Source organism: Nesoenas mayeri (genome assembly GCF_963082525.1).
Source record: "Nesoenas mayeri genome assembly, chromosome: 17".
Taxonomy (NCBI): domain Eukaryota; kingdom Metazoa; phylum Chordata; class Aves; order Columbiformes; family Columbidae; genus Nesoenas; species Nesoenas mayeri.
The window spans coordinates 5,161,557-5,181,615 of record NC_137565.1 but is presented as its reverse complement, the minus strand read 5'-3'; the positions used below and the strand labels follow the sequence as shown (position 1 = coordinate 5,181,615).

Below are 20,059 nucleotides of genomic sequence, written 5' to 3'. Positions count from 1 at the left end.
CCTTTTACCTTTCAGGTGCGCCTGCATTGATGCAAGACATGCTCAAAAAGCGTCCCGGAAATGGACCCTGGAAATGGATGTGGCCCTTGTTCAGTACATTAACCGGCTCTGTCGCCACCTTGCAATTACCCCAGCACGGCTCCATCCCCATGAAGTTTATTTGGATACGGCTGATGCAGCAGATCCCAGAATTTCCTGTCTGTTGAGTACGTACAGATGGTTTCTGCAGTGGGAGAGCTGGGCGGTGCTCCTGGGCTGTCACCCAGGTGGCTGGGACTTTATCTGAAGGTTGCAGGTTGGAGTCTGTGTGGGTGAAGGGGAACACCAGGCCCAGGTTTACTCTCTCCAGACTCTGCTCGGGTGCAGCGCTGCCTTGGGCCAGGTTCTGTGGAAGGGGTTCTGGGATTCTCCTGGCTCAGGACAGAGCGGTGAGTCTGGCTCACAGAGGGAAGGAAGGTCAGATTGCAGTTCTGGGCCTAGACAGACCTGAGTTACCTAAATCCTGTTCTAAGCACTGAGTTTCTGTAAGGGGGTCTCCAGATAATGCAAATTCAGTGATGATGAAAGACAAGGGACTCGGACACCTAGAGCCTCAAGAGCCAGGAAAGAACATCTCAGATCGCAGCTGTTCATGCGTCTCAAGCCCCTGTGTTGGTGCACAGGGATGAGGAGGGGGCTGCTTTAGGAGGAAGCTTCCGTGGCTCCTGGACTGAAGCTGCTGGGCAGATGGGCTTTGCAGTAGGTGGGGAATCACTGCACCTCTCTCACTAGATGTTTCTCGCCTCAGATGTTCCCGTTGAAAGCCTGCGCCTGCGGTTTGCGCTGCTTCAATCTCTCAATACGACGCTGGAGACGTTCTTCTTACCGCTGGTGGAGCTGCGGCAGAGCGAGATGTACGCTCACAGCATCGCCGCCTTGCTGCAGGAGGCCAAAGGTGGGTTTGTTCTCTGAAAGGCTGCGCAATGCGCAACGTTGCATTTCTTAGTATATTTTGCAGAAGGTTTCAATGTGCATATCCACGTGACAGAAATGAGAATGTGGAGGGGAGAGGGAAGGTGAAATAGTTAGGGGGTCCGATGAGCTAATAAGGCGTATTGGCTTCGTTCTCAGCCCAATAAGCTGCACACGGTCTGAGGTGACAGCCAAAAACCAGCATTAACCCACCAGCGCATCTCAGTGGGGGAGTGTTTTCTTTTATTGCTTCATTTTTTTTAAAGTGGCGGAATTATTCTTGTAGGTAGTTACTAGACACTGTGCACTTTTCTTGGCCACAGAGGGAGTTGTCTTCTGTCCATGGGTGGCCTTCGAATGTGCCTCCATCTTCCTTGGGGTATCCATAGATCAAAATTCTTTGCTAGTCAACAAGCAGCAGATCAGGGGAAAGTCTGGAGCCGTGTTGGCATCCTCCTTGTCATTGAAGTTGTAAAGTTACAGAGATCAAGAAAATACTTAGAGCGCATCAGCATTTAAAATAGTTTTACAAGGCTCCATTAGACACCAAACAAAGCACAGATTTAGGTCATTACATTTCCCAAACTTGTTTTCTTCTGAAGAAGGTGCCAAAGTCACCCAAGGGCTGTGTGGAAGTAGGTTTTTGTATTTGCCCGGTTAAGAAAGTAAAACAACTTGTAAACTCCGTATGGGGAAGTGAGAAATGTTCAGAGGTTTTGTCTTAATAGAGCCTGTATTTATGGTGCGATGTGTCGCCCGTTTTTATCGTATTTTCTTGCTTCTAGAATTACTGTCAAAACATCTCGGATTGCTGAAAGCTATTTGGCAAAGTGTTTGTCCTTTACAGGGATTCTGGTGGAGTTGCTAGGGTCTGTTTGTATAACATTAGAATTGTGTTCATTGGTGTTCTAACCCAACAAGCTTCTTCCAGTAAACATTAGTAACAAATACTTTAAAATCAATAAATAAATTGAAGGGGTGGATTTGCCATATCTTCTACCTGATGGAGATGAAATTATTGTTCTACTGTTGACCATTAGAGAATTTCAGAAAATAGGATTGTGAAAGGCTAGATTAACTATGCACTATTAACTAACTATTAACATGTATTTTCTTTCTTTAGGCCTAATCTTTTATGACACGAAGGTGACTGTAATGAACAGAGTGCTGAACGCCACTGTCCAAAGAACTGCTGATCACGCAGCCCCGGAAATCACTCTGGATCCCTTGGAAATAGTTGGAGGTACGGGAAACACTGACCTTTTTCCAAATTGCAACCAGTCAGGTCTGGTTTAACCAAGCTCAGACACTTACTAACGCAAAATACTCTGAACATGGGGATTTTTTTCCTTTGTTTTTACGCAGGGGAGATCCGCTCTTCAGAAAACTCGTATTTCTGCCAGGCAGCCAGGCAGCTGGCCTGCGTGCCGTCCTCGCAGCTCTGCGTCAAGCTGGCCAGCGGGGGGGACCCCACGTACGCCTTCAACATCCGCTTCACGGGGGAGGAGGTTCACGGGACAAGTGAGTGGGGTCAGCGGGTCCCCAGCGCGGGTGGCATCGGGTGCAGTCCTGAGAACTCGCTCCGGGTGGAATCCAGGTTCTCAGCAGGATGTGGCTCCTGTACAACCTTAAGGAGCAGCGTTAGGTGTTTGTAGTCCTGCAGATGGAACAGAGCGAAGCTTCCAAGAATTAAGCAAGCCAGATGTTTGATTTTCATGTTTTAGTTAATGCAGCAGGAAGCATCAGCGCCTGGGCGTGCGACTTTGCTAACTAGAGAAAGTGAATAAAGTAATAATCTGGTTTTGAAGCATTTAGTAAGAATGTCTCTTCAGGTTGTTTGGATGCTCAGCCATGGGGAACCCAGACTGTGCTGAGAACTAAGATATTTTTTAATAATTTTTTATTTTTACGTACTTTCTTGTTGGTGATGAGCTGGGTAATGCTGCTGTGGTCTTTATTGTCTGCATGGTCAATAAAGATGCCCTAAGTACTGGTACAGGATACATTATCACATGTCACTGGCAAGGAATACTCGAGCATTAACAACTAAAAATGCTCATGCCCAAGCAAGGTGGTTTTGAGAACAGTTTTCAACCTGCCGTCACGAGTACGAACTGCAGTTCATCCCAGCCAAACTGAAGAGGTGGCGAGTACGAAAAGAGTTTTGTTGCTTTAAAAACTACCCTTAATTTTTGCAGTAAGTAGTATTAAAATTGCATCTTCCTCATTTGCGTGGTGAGATGGACAATATTTCTTGTAATCGCTTTAATTATTTTTATGTGACTGGTTATAAAAATGAACCTCATGTGAGGGAACAGACATATAACTTCACCTGACCAGTGCAGAGACAGGTGCTGCTTTTCAACAGAAAGTGTTCAGCAATAATAAGATTACGGTGCCTTCTCTTGGCTGTAGCGATTTCCGATGCGTTGCCTCGCTGCATTTAACTGTGGCGATGCTCTGCGTTGTGAAGACAGCACTATTCATCTAATCAGTAATAGATCCTATTTGCAGGCCAACTGGTGTAACAGGTGTTTGTGCCAGGCCTGCCCGCCGAGCGCTGGAAGCCAAAGCAGCCCTTAGGAGTTCAGCAGGAAGCAACTCAATGAATATTTTTTGCATGTAATTAAACTATTTAAATGTGGACTTGTCCCCCAGTCCTGTTTAGCCAAGTGGCTATGCAGTCACAGAGGTGAAGGGTGCAATCTAAGGCTCAAAACAGGATTTCAAGGAGAAATTCTGGGTTAAAAGGGAGGTGGTAACAAGCCTCACAGAGCGTTTCATTATTTTGCCCCTCTCTTTCAGGTGGGTCTTTCCGTCACTTCCTTTGGCAAGTCTGTAAAGAGCTACAGAGCTCCTCACTCTCTCTCCTCCTGCTGTGCCCCAGCTCTGCTGTGAATAAGAACAAGGTGCGTGTCTCAGTGTGGGGAATAAAGTCGCTGTTCTCTTTTTGAACGCTCATGTTTGGACAGGAGTGGGACACGGTCGGTTCAGCGTTGGCACATTCACCAGAAAGGTCTCACGTGCCTGAGAGAGCTCCGAGTTGCCCTTCGGGTGGCACTTGAAGAAGCAGCCGAGGAGTCAAAACTGCAAAATGCAGTAGAATTAAGACTCCTGGTCAAAGTTCAGTGGGAGTGGATCTGGTTCAGTTGTCCATCCCAAACAAGTTGTATTCTGCTGGAATTACTCAAGGGATGTCAGCGGGAAAGTCAGTCCCATTGATTGCAGAACAAGATGCTCCCTCCCTGCTATTTAATGCATTTTTAGTGTCCTCCTACTTTGTGCAGTTGATAGATAGATTGATAGATAGATAGATTGATAGAAATAAGAGAAAGTTTGTAGCCCAAAGAATTTGCAGTATTTTCGGTGTAGTTCCTTCCTAGGAGTATCCACAAGGCCGGAAAACTGCTCATTTTCCTCAACTTAAGAGCAGCTGTGTAGCAAACCTGGCTTTGCATGTCCAAGACTGTATTTCAGAAACATCTCATAACTGAAAGACTTTGATATCAAACTGAGAACACAGATACAGGAAAGTCTTGTAAATGCTTATTAACGGAGCTTGTAAAAGCGGGGCAGTCAAGGAAACCATCCGAATGGCATTGCTTTTGATTGTTAAGTAACAAGATAACATGATATATCACTGTATAATATATACAGGCTCCATGCCGCACTTGAGCAAATCCTTTTGTAGCCAACTGAACAGTATTTGTTGTGTTCAAATCAGGATTTTCACAATCCTGTTAAATTGCGGACCCCCAGGTTGTGCGCCGGTTATTAAATATGGCTTTGCGTGTGCTCTATTTTTCTCATTTGTCTGTTTCTGAAGGGCAAGTACATTTTGACGCCCAGCCCCATAACCTACGCGGAGGAGCAGTTGTTCCATTTCTTCGGGCAGCTCTTGGGCATCGCCATTCGAGCAGATGTTCCTCTGCCACTCGACCTCCTGCCGTCCTTCTGGAAGACCCTGGTGGGGGAGCCCCTGGATCCCGACGTCGATCTCCAGGAAGCCGACATCCTCACCTACAACTACATCAAAAAATTTGAAAATGTAACTAACTTCTTTTTTCTTTTCCCTCTTTGTTTTTGGTTTCCCCCACAAGCACCTTGTTCTAGAAGCTGCCTGCCCTGCGTGCTGGTGGTCGGCTTCACCGCTCGTAGATATTTTTCACATGAGCTGGGTTTTGGAGTGTTTTGACTCATCTTGAGTGCAGGATTTTACATCCTGGTGGCTTGGAAAAGCTGCTCAGTCTCCTCTGCTGCCAGGCACAGCAGAACTGAGGCTTCTGAAGTGTTTACTGGAGCCAGGCAGTGCCAAACCAGAGAAGAACCTGCCAAAGCAATTACCGACTTGCGCTGCCCGTGGTGTCTCCAGATGATATAACGCACTTTGTACCTTGTGGTGATGCCTCAAATGAGTTACGAGAATAACACCACAACACGCTGGTCGTCAGATGCTGTTCTTGTGTTTCACGACAGATAAACGATGAGACGGAATTGGAAGCTCTGTGTGCAGAAATTGCCTCTCAGCACCTGGCGACAGAGAGCCCCGACTGTCCCAACAAGCCGTGCTGCAAGTTCACCTACCTGACCATGACGGGGGAGGAAGTGGAGCTTTGTCCCAGGGGCAGGCACATCCCCGTGGCGTGAGTAGCAGTTGTCTTGGCAGGATGTTGCACAGGGCTACGTGCTAAAGAAGCATCTCTGGAATCATTTTCCAGGCACCAGGCTCTCCAGATTTGCTTTTGTAACACACTGAAGGCTGAAATGATGTGGGAAAGCTTTATGTTTGCTGGCAGGAACTTGGAATCTCTGGCGCTGCCGGTTGTTCTGTACAAAAGGGAGAGCTGAGGAGCACAGCTCAAGTAAACACCAAGTTCTGAGGCTTGTGACGAATGGGCAGGAGAGGAAGCTGAGGGAAGTGGAATTAGATTGGGAAGCACCGGAACGCAAATAGCTTAATGCTCGCTCCTGGTTATTCAAAGCAGAATCTCCCCGTAAAACCCTCCTGTATGAGCGGTCTGGGGCAGGGTGAGGCGTTCGTACTCACTCTCCTCTCTTGTCCCAAATCTCTGCCCCTGCAGGTGGGAGAACAAGGACGTGTACGCAGCAGCGATCCAGAGCCTGAGGATGCGCGAGCTGCAGACGCCGGAGTGCATGACGGCCGTGCGCGCAGGCCTGGGCTCCATCATCCCCCTGCAGCTCCTCACCACGCTGACGCCTCTGGAGATGGAGCTGAGGACCTGTGGGCTTCCCTACATCAACCTGGAGTTCCTCAAGGTGTGAAAAACTAGGGAAAAAAGTGTGAAAAATCTTCTTAAAACGCACCTGTGTAACACGGAGAGGAGGGGACACTCCCCCTGGAAGGTGTTGGGGAGAACCTCCTGTTTATGACACAGCCAGGATGGTCCTGGTGACTCCTCGGCCCGTACTTGGACAACTTGTTTTGTTCCCAAGGTGGTTTTTTAAGTTTTTACTGGATTCAGGAAATAATAGGAATGAGGCTTGTTCCAGAGGGGACTAATTAATTTACTTTCTAACATCAAATTTTAAATGTATCTCCATTTTATTGAGCTTGACTCAATACTTGCCACTTGAGCTAAGGGCTTGAAGAGCCATTGCCCTTATTTTGAATTGCAAATAATTTCTGAGAACCTAAAATTAATCTGTAACAGACAATTTCTGGTCCTAAAAACTTGCGTTTTGGTACCGTAAGAAATACACCACGAACAGAATTTGTGTCAGAAGTTGCAGAGTGTCCTCAACTGTGAGTGTTAGCACTGGTTTGTGCTTTCTTCAAACAGCAGCAATGCTGAACTGCCCCAGACCTGCAGATTAAATAAAACAGCAATGAACGCTGCCCGTGCTACAGGGGAAACACACCGAGACGAGCCTGTTGCAGAATCTGATGGGCCAAAAAGATACAAAACCATGTATATTAACACCCTAGATACAAACCCACCTATGTTAACGCTCTGCTATGGCTGAATTTCCAAGTGATTTTGAAATGGTGGGAGAACATGGGCAGGGAGGTGTCATCACCGTCCCCTCAGAGCGTTAAGTGTGGGGTTCGGTGCCGGGGGGGCGCAGCCACGGACGTCTCGCTCTGTTCTCCCGCAGGCGCACACCATGTACCAGGTGGGCTTGATGGAGACGGATCAGCACATTGAGTTCTTCTGGAGCGCGCTGGAGCTCTTCACGCAGGAGGAGCTCTGCAAGTTCATCAAGTTCGCCTGCAACCAGGAGCGGATCCCCTTCACCTGCCCCTGCAAAGACGGGGGCCCTGACACCGCCCACGTCCCGCCGTACCCCATGAAAATCGCCCCCCCCGATGGGGCTGCAGGTGGGTCTGTCCTCTGTCTATTTGTGTTCGTATCGGGGCTCCAGCTCTCCGTTCACTTTTCTTTTTAATTTAGAAGTGTATTTAGTTCTCAAAGAGGGACAAGAGAGAGACGGGTTGTTACGGCTGCAAATAAGAAGAGAGCAAACTTGGTTTTAAACCTTATAAAATGTAAGATAAATTAAGTACGTAAAATATCACCCTGGAGAGATAAGAGATTTTGTACTGTATTTGTCTCATGCGCTTCTAAAATGATTGGGGTGTCAGAAAGATATTGGCTTGGGGGCTGACCGGGCAGCACAATGGGATTTCCGGTTCGAGATCAGGTTAGATGTGTTCCAGACAGGAGTTTTATTATTTTGATACTTCTTTGATACTTTATTTTGATACTACTTAGCAAGGGGCACAAGGGAAGATGTTTTGGGGCGCTAAGGTCATGTCCTGGCGCTGCTTTCCCCGCAGGTTCTCCGGACTCGCGGTACATCCGTGTGGAAACGTGCATGTTCATGATCAAACTCCCGCAGTATTCCTCGCTGGACATCATGCTGGAGAAGCTGCGATACGCCATCCACTACCGGGAGGATCCGCTCAGCGGCTGAGCGGCGACGGGGACGTTCCGGATCCTTCCATGACTCTGCTCATGCGGGAAACTCTTCAATTCACATCAAAGTACCTCCCGTACCACTGTGTGACGAGCTGGAGGTTAATTTATTTTCTGAACTCTCGTTCCCGTTACAATAATTACTGGAAGACTTACATTTTGTATTTGTAGACTTTGTGGTGGGCTGGTTATTTTGCTGCCTTGTTTGTGGAATATTTGTAGGATAGTTTAGTAAAGACCAGTTTGTGTATAATTTAATTTTGAAAAACCTTTAAACATGTACATTTCTAATTTTGTAATTTAGAACGGTATTACCCATGCAAACACAACAACGGTGAGGACGTTCGGGAGCACTCGGAGGTGAAGGCTCGTAGATCACTCTCCCCTCAAACATTTTTGAGTACAAAAATGGGCAGAATGGGGTGCGGGGAGGGACCCGCTGTTGGTGCCTCAGAGATGGTGCAGGATTCCTAGCGCTCGCTTGAGTTTTAGAGCAGGAAATGTGCTGCCAAACTGCATGTTTATGTTTCCACCATTTTCTTGCCACTTCTTAAACCATCAGCACATGGGCAGCTGCCGCAGTTCATTTGGGGTTTCAGCCAGACGCTTTTGAATAGGAAGAAAGAACGGTGAAAGGGCCATAATTCAGTTGGGTTCTTGCCCTAGATGTTCTTGAATGTCTGCTTTGCTTAGTGACAAAATAATTTATTGTAATTAAAATATTAGCAGAAACAAAATGGCTTCTCTCTGTATGGTGTAAGATGCCACAGTTTCCAGCTTACAATCTGTGACTTTATCCTATTTCCCAACAAGCTTTCAGAATAATCAGTGGTGGTTAAACACCTGTAGCTCCTTTTTGTACTCAAAAATCATTGATCTAAGAGCAAATTATCCCAGAAACACAACAGCCAAACGGAGGATGAGGCGGGGAGGAAGCACAAAGTCACGCATTCCGAGATAAAGCTTCTGTTGTCTACGGGAAGATAATAGACTGTGGAGAGAGAGCGATTCCGGAGGTTTAAGTTCTGCACGTTGTGAGATACGTTCTGGGCTGGTTTCAAACCAACGCATGGACACGTGTATCTTCGTCACTCAGATAAAGCCGTTGCCCTGCGCCGAGTGCATTTAGAATCGCGACGTTGCTTTGTTAATCACTTAGACCCGACTCAAGGCAGAGCTCCCTGCGTGCTAAAGAACTGAAGAGCACTCGGACACCTCCGCTGTGCTGCTGGCTCAGCGCTAATTGTAAGTTAAGTGCCAGCGCTGAGCTACAAGTTGGTTACTCCCCTCACGACGCGCTTGGCACGTCAGCCCTGCGAAGGTCTGCGATGGTGCGTGTGTGTCGCTGTGCGCTGAGGTCTCTGTTACGTGTCTCTTTGGAAGACGACAGACGCTAATTTGGCTTGTAATGGGAATGGAAAAGCTGTATTTATTGTATATTATTGTGAATATTGGGAGTGGTGAGTGTGTGGTACCTGGAAGATAAAATGTAAGAGAAAAGCCCAAACAAGTGTGTGTGTTCTTGTTCTGTGAGTGAGTGGGAAACGTGTGTGCACCAGTTGTAGAGGTAGTTGTTGGCACACGGAGGGGAGTCCGTGTTGCCCTTGCGAAGGAACCGATCCGTGTAGGAAGAATATTTACTCTTGAATTTTGTCCGTTTCCTGGTAGAAGCGTAAATGTAGCTGAGAAATCGCTGGGAGGAGGCGCAAACACCACGTGGAGTTTACAACGACCAACCCAGCAGAAGGAGCCGAGTTCCCAACCGGTGCCATGAGGAGACGGGACGGATGGCGGTGGAATTCTGCGGCAGAACTGTTGTCGCTGACAATGCTGCAGTTGGGCTTTTGTCCTGGCACGGTTTTGGGTTTAAATCGCCCGTTTCCAGCCCTCAGTGCTCCAGGAGGACTCAGCGCAGCCCGACTCCTCCCTCGCTGCGATTCCAGCTGTGAGTAAGAACCTGCTGCTACTGTCTGTCTGCTCCTTCCAGAGCACCGGGGAGCGGAACAACCTGCGTCCCGGCCCTCAGACGTGTGCTGTGAAGTTACTTGATATGTATTTATTACAATTAATTATTTATGATTACAAATAACAAACTTTTAGTCAATGCTGTTTACACGTTGCTGTGTAAATGAAGCTTCTTATACAGGAAAAATGTCACACCAATAAATAACCTTCATCGACTTTGGGGTTTTTTTTCTGATGAATGGTCTGACCCCCAAAAATAAGGAGTTGGGGGGGAGCTGGGGCTTTTGGTTTTTGTTCTTTTTATTTTACTTTACCAGGAAGGAAGAGCAGCAGCAGTTTGACTGCAGCTCAAATGGCCTTTTCATTAAAGCTTTTCTAATCATTGTTACTTCCTTGTGCTTTCAATGAACTTGACATTGTCTGTAATAGGCTTGATTGTCAAAGCAAAGATCGGTTTGTGATTTCTTTTTTTTTTTTAATATATATTCATCCAGAATGTAAAATTATACTAAACAATGGAAACCCCCTGCGGGGGGTGGTAGTTCTAGCGCGGTGTGTGTCCATCTCGTCCCCTGTGACGTGCTCTTGGCCATACGCTGTACACTCGCATAAAAGAGATTCTGACTATCCCTTAGAGTATCTTGTGTCCTTATTGGGGGCTGGAAATAATGAGGAAAAGAAACTCCTCCAGGGCTGAAGCTGAGGATTAGAACTGCTGCAGGTTCTCTGTTTTAAATCGCACTTCTATGGGTTAATACACTGTAATTTGTATTTACTTGGAGTAGAGATATAAGTATTTTGTACAAAAGGGACAGTGAGCACCATGACTGATGTTGCAAGCACAGTGTTTCCCATCCTCGAGGAGCGAGGCAGATGCTCTCAGCTCAGTGTTTTAGCTGTTTTTCATGCTCACCATTTTCACCCAGGTGTCCCTGTCACCCGCCCAGCACCACCAGTGCAGGTTCCCATCTCTTGCCAGAGCCGTTTTCCCCAGAAACACCAGCACGAGTTTGGTGCCATCTGGGTTTAAATACCTTCTTTCTGCTTTTCTTGTACAAATAAACGCTAACGTTTGGTAGAAGCATCTGTAAAATGTCTTTATTTTAGAACCAAGATCAGCCATCGTTAGTCATGAGCACAGAAAGGGCTCCAGGACCAGCCCGGCCCAAGGGTGACGGGCTAATTAACCCACTGCTGCCAGGGGCTGTGCTGCATTAATGAGGCTGATGCCCACAGTCATTATCCAAGACCTATTGCAGCACCAATTCCTGACCCTGCGCCCAAACAGCTCCCGTATGGCAAACTAACAAAGACCTACTGCAGGTAACAACAGCAGAACACAAATTAACACGGATTCTGAACCAGCTGTGTCTGGGTGGGGGTTCAGAAACACCTCAAGTAGCATTTGTGACCCCACGTCACTTCCTGTAACAGCTTTTTACTGCCCAGTGTTTTGGGGACACCATTAGATAAATTTTACTACAAGGAAGTTAGGAAGTGGACTAATACAGCAGCAACAAGCACTTCACAAAGCAGCCCTGGGCCCGGAGCTCGTCCCCAGCACCCACAGCCCCTGCATCACTTTGGCTTTTTCTCTTGCTGTTTTCAGACCAACAAACAGCCGGACACACACGTGAAGAACGATGTCAAACATTCACTGGGTGTCACAAAAACCAAGTACAGAAACAACCCAGGAGTGTATTTGTTGTCTTGCTGCTAGTAGAGCTCACAGAAGTAAAATGCTGTAGTATAGTCTCACAAATTAAAAATACATATCTATATATATATATATAAAAAATGATCACTACCTGTAAAAATTTAAATTGGTAGAAAGTCTTCAATGAATTTACTTGCGCTTAGATAAATTAGTACTCGAGTGCAGGATAATAGTGCGCAGAGTGTTAAATGTGTGTTTTCTAAGCGGTGCATCACTTCTCCTCCGGATCATCAGACACTGAGCTCTGGGCTTTGGCCTAAAGGAAAGGGGGGGAAAAGTAAAAATGCTGTTTTCAGAGCGTATTTGATAAGGACCTCAGCAAAGCAGGGAGGCAATACAGCGTCCCCTCACCTTGGTGCTCCTGCGCCGGGGACCGAGGGGAACGCCCGACACCTCGAGGCTCCGTCCTCCCGTGGCGCTGGGGCTGCAGAACAGGGACACTTTGAGCAGACACAAACCCACCACTCGGGGCTCTTACTGCGAGATTAACACGGATCCTTCTCGCCAGGGAGAAGCCCCTTGTGCTTCTCCTGACCCCAGACTTGGTTATTTTTGTAGCAGAAGAACCAGCTCCTATTCAAGAGCAAAGCTGAGAGCATTACAGCGGACAGAAAACAAGGCATCATCCTACGTTTTATCCCAGTGACCGTTTTGTCCATTCTATTTTGATACAAAAGCCTCAGTTCACTGTTTAGAACTCAGATAAGCAGCAGCCAAATTAAGCTGGGTGAAACCCTTTCAGCTGCAGGCAAATATGAGAGAACCTGGATTTGCAGCACAAGGAGCCGAGGCAGAGGACAGGGACGGATCTGTCACTGCTGCTGCCACCAGAAGAGCAGGATGTGCCCAGCCTGAGGCTGCAGCTGCACTTTGACCAGAGCAAAGCTCCCGCAGCGCCACGGATCCCTCACCCATCAGGGCAGCCCCAGGCAGCTGCTTGAAACAGAAGAGAAAAGCGTTACCTCGGCTGGGTTGCAGAAGGTCTCGAGAAGCTGGAGGTGAAGGATTCGGAGCGAAGGCTCTGAGCAGGTCTGGCTCGTGGTGTTGTCGCACCTGCAGAGTCACCTGCCGCTCTGTTCGTCAGCCTCCCCTTCCCAGGTGCTCTGGCATCCTGAGCACCAGGAGCTCCAGCAGCTCGCGCTGAAGAGGACGATGGTGCATTCTCGGCATTTGCCGTGTCGCTCTGTGACTTGGTCCCTTGTACAGGGTGGCCGAGCCTCCGCTGCCCAAAGCCTTCCAGGCACCGAGGAGAAACATCCCCTGAGAGGATAAGAATACAGCGCTTAATGGGAGCAGTAAATGCAGCAGGAGACATTAGACACCACTCAGATAACAAAACTAGACCTAATTTCCATTCTAGCAGCACAGGGCCTCATAACCAAGATCTCTGAGGATACCAACTTTCAGTGATTTAATCCTTCTTGCATAAAACTAGATTAATGGTAAAGGACTGAAGATTTATAAATTTTGGAGACAGAACAGGGTAACAGCGTCTTTTCAGATTGGAACACACACAGTGTTCCTGCAAACACAGAGGAAAAGAGGGTGTGTAAGTCTGTGTTCTGCCCACACCTTGATGCCTGATCCGTCTCCGAGCCGGCTCTGGTGCTTCTTGTCTCTCTCTGTCGGCCGGAGGCAGCGGCTGCTGAGCTGGGAGGCTGGGGCGCAGATCACAGAGGTGCTAAACCAAAACATACGTTTGAGTGTTTAAATGGCAGCTCCTTCAGGCTTCATTCCTGCAAAAACACTGCAGAGCATCACTCCTCAGAAAGATTCGGGTTAGCGGGGAATTGGTTTTAGGAGAGGCAGATATTGCCTGTCAACATCCACATTTTCTCTTACACGGAGCTTAGGAATATTCATCAAACCAGATCCAAGGACAAAAATCAAGGTAAAAGTTATTTCCAAGTCATGATGCCCACAGAGGGTCCCTGTTGGCTACCCTGGTTATACAGTCATGCTTATCTGCACGTCAATTCCATCAGGGGACAAACAAGACGACAGAAACCCATAGGACAACTGAAAAAAGGCCTTCAACAGCCAACTCTAAGTAGATGAGTCTTTTCCTTAGTATCAAGCACTACTGTTCAGCAAAGGATAAGCTATGACATTTTATCACATCTCACTTAATCTATGAATACTGAATTTACAATCACCAAGGAGAGGAAACGCCTAGAAAAACAAACAAAATGCATCCTGACTAGTTCGTTAGGATTGTAAGAACATGAAAGAGCAGAAAAAGAGCAAGCTCAGCATTGTCACAACTTGTCTTTAACAACAGCGAGGACTCTCGACATCCACACCACCCCCCAAATCTGCTCTCGAAGTGCAGAGAAGCACTAAAGGTGTCTGTCCAGCATTCCTGAAAAGCACCAACAGCTTCAGCACTACCAAGACCTGGTGTTTTTTCAATATCAGAACTATCAGGCAGAAATGTCCAGAAGAATGGGAATATCCCAGCGAGCACCCTGCAGCAAACCCACCGCTTCACCCTTCGGCTGAGCTTCCAATATATTTGTGCTCTTACGCTTTCTCTTTACATCCACCCTCAGAGAAATTCCTCCATCTCCTAGATTTGTAATCTGCGTTGGCTACTTCCTCTCTTGCCCACACAAGTCAGCCGCTTGTGCTCCTCTCCCATCTGAGCTGTGATTCACACATCCTGGTTTCAACACAACTTTCATGTATAGGTTCATATTGTGCAATTTCAGGGCCTTTTGTTTAGATTTTGTCATAAGGGCTTTCAAAAATAATTGTTATTTTTCAGTAAGAGCCTCAGCATGCCACAGCATTTCAGATGGGACGCGAGAGGCTTTGTTTAGAAGATCTGACACAGGGGACAGTTACTTGGATTCCTGAAATGTGCTGCAGGACTTGGCACAGCTCTTGAACAACTGGATGTGATAGAACAGATCAAACGCTGTTCAGTACCTGATGAAGAAAGACTGTGTCCTCTTCAAGCTGGACGCCACAAAATTCACATGGAATTATAATGTCTCCTTCTGCCTGGTCAGCTTTGGCCTGGGGTGAAGAGAGGGGCCTACGACCTTTGGACCCACGAGCACGCAGACCATCATATTCTCGTGGATTTGGAGAAGAACTTCTTTTGCTGAACGAGGCGAAGGCACTTGCTGGGTTACAACCTGTCTGTTACACAAGCAACATGGAAAAATTAGCTCTCCTGGTGAGCTCAGATGGATTTTAAAAACCATGCTTTGCATGACAGAATTGCTAGAGCTCTCACAGCACCACTGAGCGAAGACTGCGCCTCTGTTCAGTCACAGTAGCAGAAAAAAGTGCGAACCCCTAGATACAGAACAAGAAAGTACTAACCTCATGGAGAATCAGATCTTCGGCAGGGTAGAGCTCCTCACAGAATTCACAGGGCAACATGGTAACATCATCGTCTGCAAAGTAAGTAAAGTTGTATCCTCCATCATCGAGAGGTATGATGCAGTTGGATCGACTTATCTCAAAATTCCTGAGCAATAGGCTCCTGTTCTGTGCCACAGGACAGCGCCAGAGCCAACTGAGGAAATAGTGACTCTGCTCCCACTTGCTGTATTTCACATAAGCAAATTCACATCACCCTGAGTAAGAACAATGTTTTGGGGCCAAAGATAAACTGAATAAAAAAGCCAATTACTGCCTACAATAAAACCTTTAGTACCACTTCTCCTTTCAAAATAAGCTGGTACTCCAGGTCTCCCCCAGATCTTCCCTTCCTGTCATGTTCACTTCAACAAGAAAGTTTTCAGTGGTTATTAATCTCTCATCACATATCAAGGTCAGGGATCCACTAGAGCTTTTATTTCTTCTTCCCTTGCTATCTTGCTTTAGTAATACGCCTTCAAAATAAACTATTTTAAACACATCGCTAAGATTTTGAGGGAGCAGAGATAAAATTTAAGGAAGGAAGGAAGAATGGTACTCATGGAGTCTAATCACCTGTGTATTAATTACATAAACATGACTTAGAGGGAGTCTCAAAGAGCCTCCCTTTGACATTTTAAAATATAAAGATAATCTTTTGGCATTCCCAATCCAAGGATCCTCCCTTTCCTTCTCCCTTCCCTCAAATTTTAAGGGAAAAAAAGAAAACACCTCAACAGCATTTATACTTACTTTTTACATGGCTTGACGTGCCAAAAGGCACTGAAGAGTCACAGGAGAAGATATCTGACCTGTCTGCTTCATTAAGACAGGCACTGGGCACAGACTCTTTGGTATAATCGGTTTCCCACAAGTCGCTGGAAATTTCAGTTGCAGCATTATTGTGAGAATTATTCTCATTTTGCAGGCTAAGAGCCAACACGTAGTCTAAATCGGCATTCCACTCTTCATAAAGCGAAGAATAAGCGTTTTCATTTCTCTCCCACTGCTCCAGGTCATCCTCTTCAAAAGATAAAAGATTATAAATGTGAGATTATAAATCTGCAACAAGCAGGTCACCTGTGTGCACCAGACTGGCTCAGCCATGAGGGTTTCACATGTGGACACTCAGGGAGGGCAGCATTTCAAAGCCTAGAAGGAGACTTGTATCAAATTCAGGAGGAAGAAGGAAAACATCCTATTTTTGTTTGTAACAAGCAAAAAGAAGAGGGAAAGAAGAGAGTCGTTCCTCCTACCACAAAAGCCTGAACTTAAGCTTCTTCAGAGCTTTACGAAGTCACTGAGGAATCCACTGTGTGACAGGCCGTGGATGGGGCTTTCACCCCATGAACCTCAGCAGTCCTCTGTTTAGCTGGTTCAAACATTTGCAGCTGTGTTCCACACTAAAACAGCCCCACTCACGCTGCCTCTGGAGCTTTCTTTATTCAGTATTTTCACATAAAGCAATTACGAAACCTATACTTGGATCAGCTGCCAAATGTCAAATTAGAAGCTAATTATTACTCTTCTCTACACTTCACCTCGCTTTTGATTTGTGTTGCCGAAACATTTCTTCTGCTAGTGTCCTTGAGTGTTTTCTCTCCTACACAGCTGCTATAAATCTGCTTTTCTAGCACCTTGGGCCGTCTCCACAAAGGCCCAGCGTAGTTACCTGATTTGAGACAGTTTCTGATGTCTTGGAGTACGTGCAAATCCGGATCCTCGGTGCGAGGCACCGCTCTGCTTCCTTTTACGTGTTTCACCTCCTGTCCACAGACTCGAGGATGCTCTTTTAGATCCTTCACCATTACGTTCAGGCCGCACCCAGGACACGGCTCAGTCCTCGCTCCGCAGAACATCTCATGGTCCTGAAGCTTGTTGAAAGGGAGCTGTATGTCACAGTACTGGCAGAGCACAGGGCGCAGAGGACATGCTGACGCCTGAAAGAAAGAACGAGGGATTATTCATCATATACAGAAGACTAAGGCAAGGGTGGAGGGAGGTTCTCAGTTTGCTTAAGAGTGATCTGTTGTTTCTTTAGCCAGATCCAAAGCTACACTGAAGAATAGCTTGAAATAAGATCCTACGTGAAAAATGTAAGAACAACATGTTGTATAAGCTGTGGAGTCACACACATGTCAGCTGAAGCACTCTGAATACTCAGAACACTCTTTTAAAATCTGTGACATTTGGGCAGCAGATTGACAGAGTGCTTTTTGAAGTCGGCTTTTAGATGCGGTCTTGACATCCATTGAGTACCATTAAAGAACGTGTTAGTGTGTGTTACATCAGGGAACAGATTTACAGTACATTTACTACTCAAAAGGAATTGCTTGCATATGATTCTTTACCCTACACTGACAGCTAAGTTGACCTTCAAAAGGGCTTAAACATAGATTAAATAGATGTTATAATTGCAGATGCTGCAATAGTACATCATCATTTGCTCTATAAACAAAATTAAAAGCTCTACATGCAAATGTGCAGGATAAACTACTTCCAGGGGTTTAAGCTGGACATATCTTCACAGAAAATCCTTTTTTCCTCACCAATAAGCAGACTTGTGTGGCACTTCCAGAGCTGTCTTTAAATGAGCCCATAGGGAGGGAAGGTACTGACATTTATAACCAGATTGCCTGTGAGAGCCGCCAACTGGATTCGGAAGCTCAGAAAATGTTCCCCGTGTCCCATTTTAGTTTATTTTACAAGCTATTTTAAAAGTCTTTTTGGACACAATGAGCTATTTAAACTCATCTAAATGTCTGCAGCAGAGTCAGAAATGCGTAATACTAAAGTAATGAAAAAAGTCAAGTTCATCATATTCCATACTTTTGGAATAGCATACCGTTTTTCATCTTCATCACGAATAATAAGGGCAAAATCAGTGATTTTCACAGATACCCCTTTTATAAGAAGGCCTGAGCAGGCTCCACCACTTTAAGGCAGTTTCCAACCATATTCTGTTGGAGGGTTCGAGTTTATAAAGTTCAACAAAAAGCCTCCATCAAACACAGGCTGGAACCCAGGTCTTGGCCAACAGAAAGACTCTAGAATCAGTAGAGTAGAGTATCTGCCAAGTGTCTAATCATATAAAGTCCACCAACCTCATGATCCTTCAAGAAACACTTTTCTATCTTCATCCTACACTTGCAGGTAACCTACAATAAACAGATCTCATGAGATTGATTGCCACAGAAGTCAAATTTTAAGAGGAGAAATTTGTTTCTCACCTGCACATGTTCAGACTCAATATGGTTCTTCATTTCAGACTTTGGGATTAATTCACTGCAGTAGCGGCATACTTCAATGTTTCTGCTACAGTGGGTTTCATGCGTGATGAAATTAGCTACAGAAATATCCTTTTTGCTATGAGAAAGTCACACGGGTTATTTTTCAGAAAATACACTGACAACAATTTCAAACAGTTTTTCATTTAAAAAAAAATCATAAGAAACCTTTCTAAGAATTCCTGGTTTAGAGAATTGAGTAACTAAAGAGAAAGGCAAGCCCAGCCGGGCCGCCATGATCCTTTATAGTCGGGATATTGATGTATATACCATGCAAAGGTCACAGTTTCCACGCTGCATTAAGATAAAATCAAGGTGGATTAATTTCTGCATATGAAAGACAAATTTTGCAGCATAAACAAGTTATCACCAGGTTCAAGTTAATAAACTAAACTGAACTGAGAAGACAAAAGTTTCTTCCTGCAAATAACTTGGCTGTGAGATGTCGAACAGTGATCTGCTCAGAAAGAATAAATAACAAAACCTGTTAGGCCAGACCTGTTCAGGGAACAACAGCAGTAACTGTGTTACTCTGTAGCCAGAATTCCCCAACTCACCTCATTTCAAAGATACTTATTTTCCTATCTTGATGAAGACACAAGGGTTACAAACACAAAAGGCACAAAAAGAACAGAACGCTTATTCCTGCCTGGAGCAGGCAGGATAACTTCTAGATGGTTGTATCATTCCCTCCCTGCACACAAGAAATCAGCCTTCAAAACACCAAAATTAACTTTACAGCCTATTGCTTAGTGCCTTCTGTGTCACAAAGGAAAATCACTACAGCTGTTGGGTTTTCTCCCTTGCCAGATGCCAAGCAGCCAATGGCCTGGCAAAGAACAAAGTTCAACAGCAGCATCTAAACTGCACATACTCACTGCTGGCAGACAAACCAGACTGATGTGGCAACAAACTGTTTGGATTCTGATGTCTCTTTGAGAAAAAAATAAATAAATAAAGGTTAATTTCTTCAGTTGCTTGTATTCGGGATGCAACTTCTGAGATTACATCATTATAAGTAAATGTATTACCAGCACTGGACCTTCTAAAGAACGAGAAGTGTTACCAAACAACTGCCACAACAATACCTGCCTAGTGATTCTGGTTTTATATCTCTGGCTTCTAAGCCATGTATCTGCTAAAGAAAAACCTGGAGTCATGCACTTCGTGTCTGCCCCACTGAAAATCAAGTCTTTTATTTATATTTGAATATTTAGGCTTCTATCTAGTTGCCTGTTAAGCCAGAAACTTCAGTAAATGCTGGGAAAATTATAAGGCATTAACAACAGACAAAGTAAACCCCAAACATTTCTAAAACGACCGTATGTTCATTATTAATTTGCGCTTTCTAGTACTTCACAGCTTTTCAAGGAAATATATAGCGATTATTTATTTAACGGCTGAGCTCACCCGCCCAAAGGACAAGTCAATACACAGACATTTGGTTTCGTTTCTTACCAGTTTCCACACAGCCGGGTTTCCGCCTCGCTCACCGCAGCTATGGCCATTTTGCTGTCGGGGGGCTGAAGGAGAGGCACTCCCGGCCCCTCAGCCCCTCGTCCTCGTCTCCTCCGGGGGTCCCGGGGGCCGCTCCGCTCCGCTCCCCCAGCCGGGGGGTGTCCCGGGGGCCGCTCCGCTCCCCCAGCCGGGGGGGTGTCCCGGGGCTCAGGGGAGCGGCGGGAGGAGGAGACACCCCCGCCCTGGGCAGCACAAGGAAGGAAAGGCGGCTGCGGGGGGTGGACCGACCCAACCCGGAGAACGGAAAACCCCAGCCCCGCTCCTCCAGCTCCCGGGGAACCCACGGCCGGGCCCGGCTCCGCCCCGCGCTG

At 46.2% G+C, this 20,059-nt stretch overlaps 2 protein-coding genes across 4 annotated transcripts in view; one reads left to right on the top strand and one right to left on the bottom strand.

The window, feature by feature from the left end:
* The window catches only part of HECTD4 (HECT domain E3 ubiquitin protein ligase 4), a 68,137-nt gene extending 57,654 nt beyond the window's left edge, over positions 1-10,483 (top strand). For both annotated transcript variants that reach the window (XM_080355515.1, XM_080355514.1), the window contains exons 67-76: positions 16-206; positions 788-934; positions 2,075-2,194; positions 2,317-2,472; positions 3,757-3,860; positions 4,778-4,999; positions 5,428-5,594; positions 6,033-6,228; positions 7,069-7,291; positions 7,751-10,483. In XM_080355515.1, the coding sequence (XP_080211641.1) occupies positions 16-206; positions 788-934; positions 2,075-2,194; positions 2,317-2,472; positions 3,757-3,860; positions 4,778-4,999; positions 5,428-5,594; positions 6,033-6,228; positions 7,069-7,291; positions 7,751-7,887 (1,663 nt within the window). In that variant the 3' untranslated portion in view covers positions 7,888-10,483. The remainder of the gene's footprint in view (positions 1-15; positions 207-787; positions 935-2,074; positions 2,195-2,316; positions 2,473-3,756; positions 3,861-4,777; positions 5,000-5,427; positions 5,595-6,032; positions 6,229-7,068; positions 7,292-7,750) is intronic.
* Positions 10,484-10,981: 498 nt separating this feature from the next.
* TRAFD1 (TRAF-type zinc finger domain containing 1) lies at positions 10,982-20,043 on the bottom strand. Of its 2 annotated transcripts, XM_080355591.1 has the most exons (11): positions 19,689-20,043; positions 18,174-18,309; positions 18,048-18,101; positions 16,616-16,883; positions 15,697-15,966; positions 14,905-14,978; positions 14,503-14,718; positions 13,144-13,252; positions 12,534-12,831; positions 11,923-11,995; positions 10,982-11,827 (listed from the first exon to the last, which is right to left on the bottom strand). In XM_080355591.1, the coding sequence occupies exons 1-11, from the start codon at positions 19,736-19,738 to the stop codon at positions 11,783-11,785; spliced, it is 1,593 nt and encodes a 530-aa protein (XP_080211717.1). In that variant the 5' UTR covers positions 19,739-20,043; the 3' UTR covers positions 10,982-11,782. The 2 variants fall into 2 exon arrangements, with proteins under 2 accessions (XP_080211717.1, XP_080211718.1); XM_080355592.1 differs by lacking the exon at positions 18,048-18,101.
* Between the last annotated feature and the right edge of the window lie 16 nt (positions 20,044-20,059).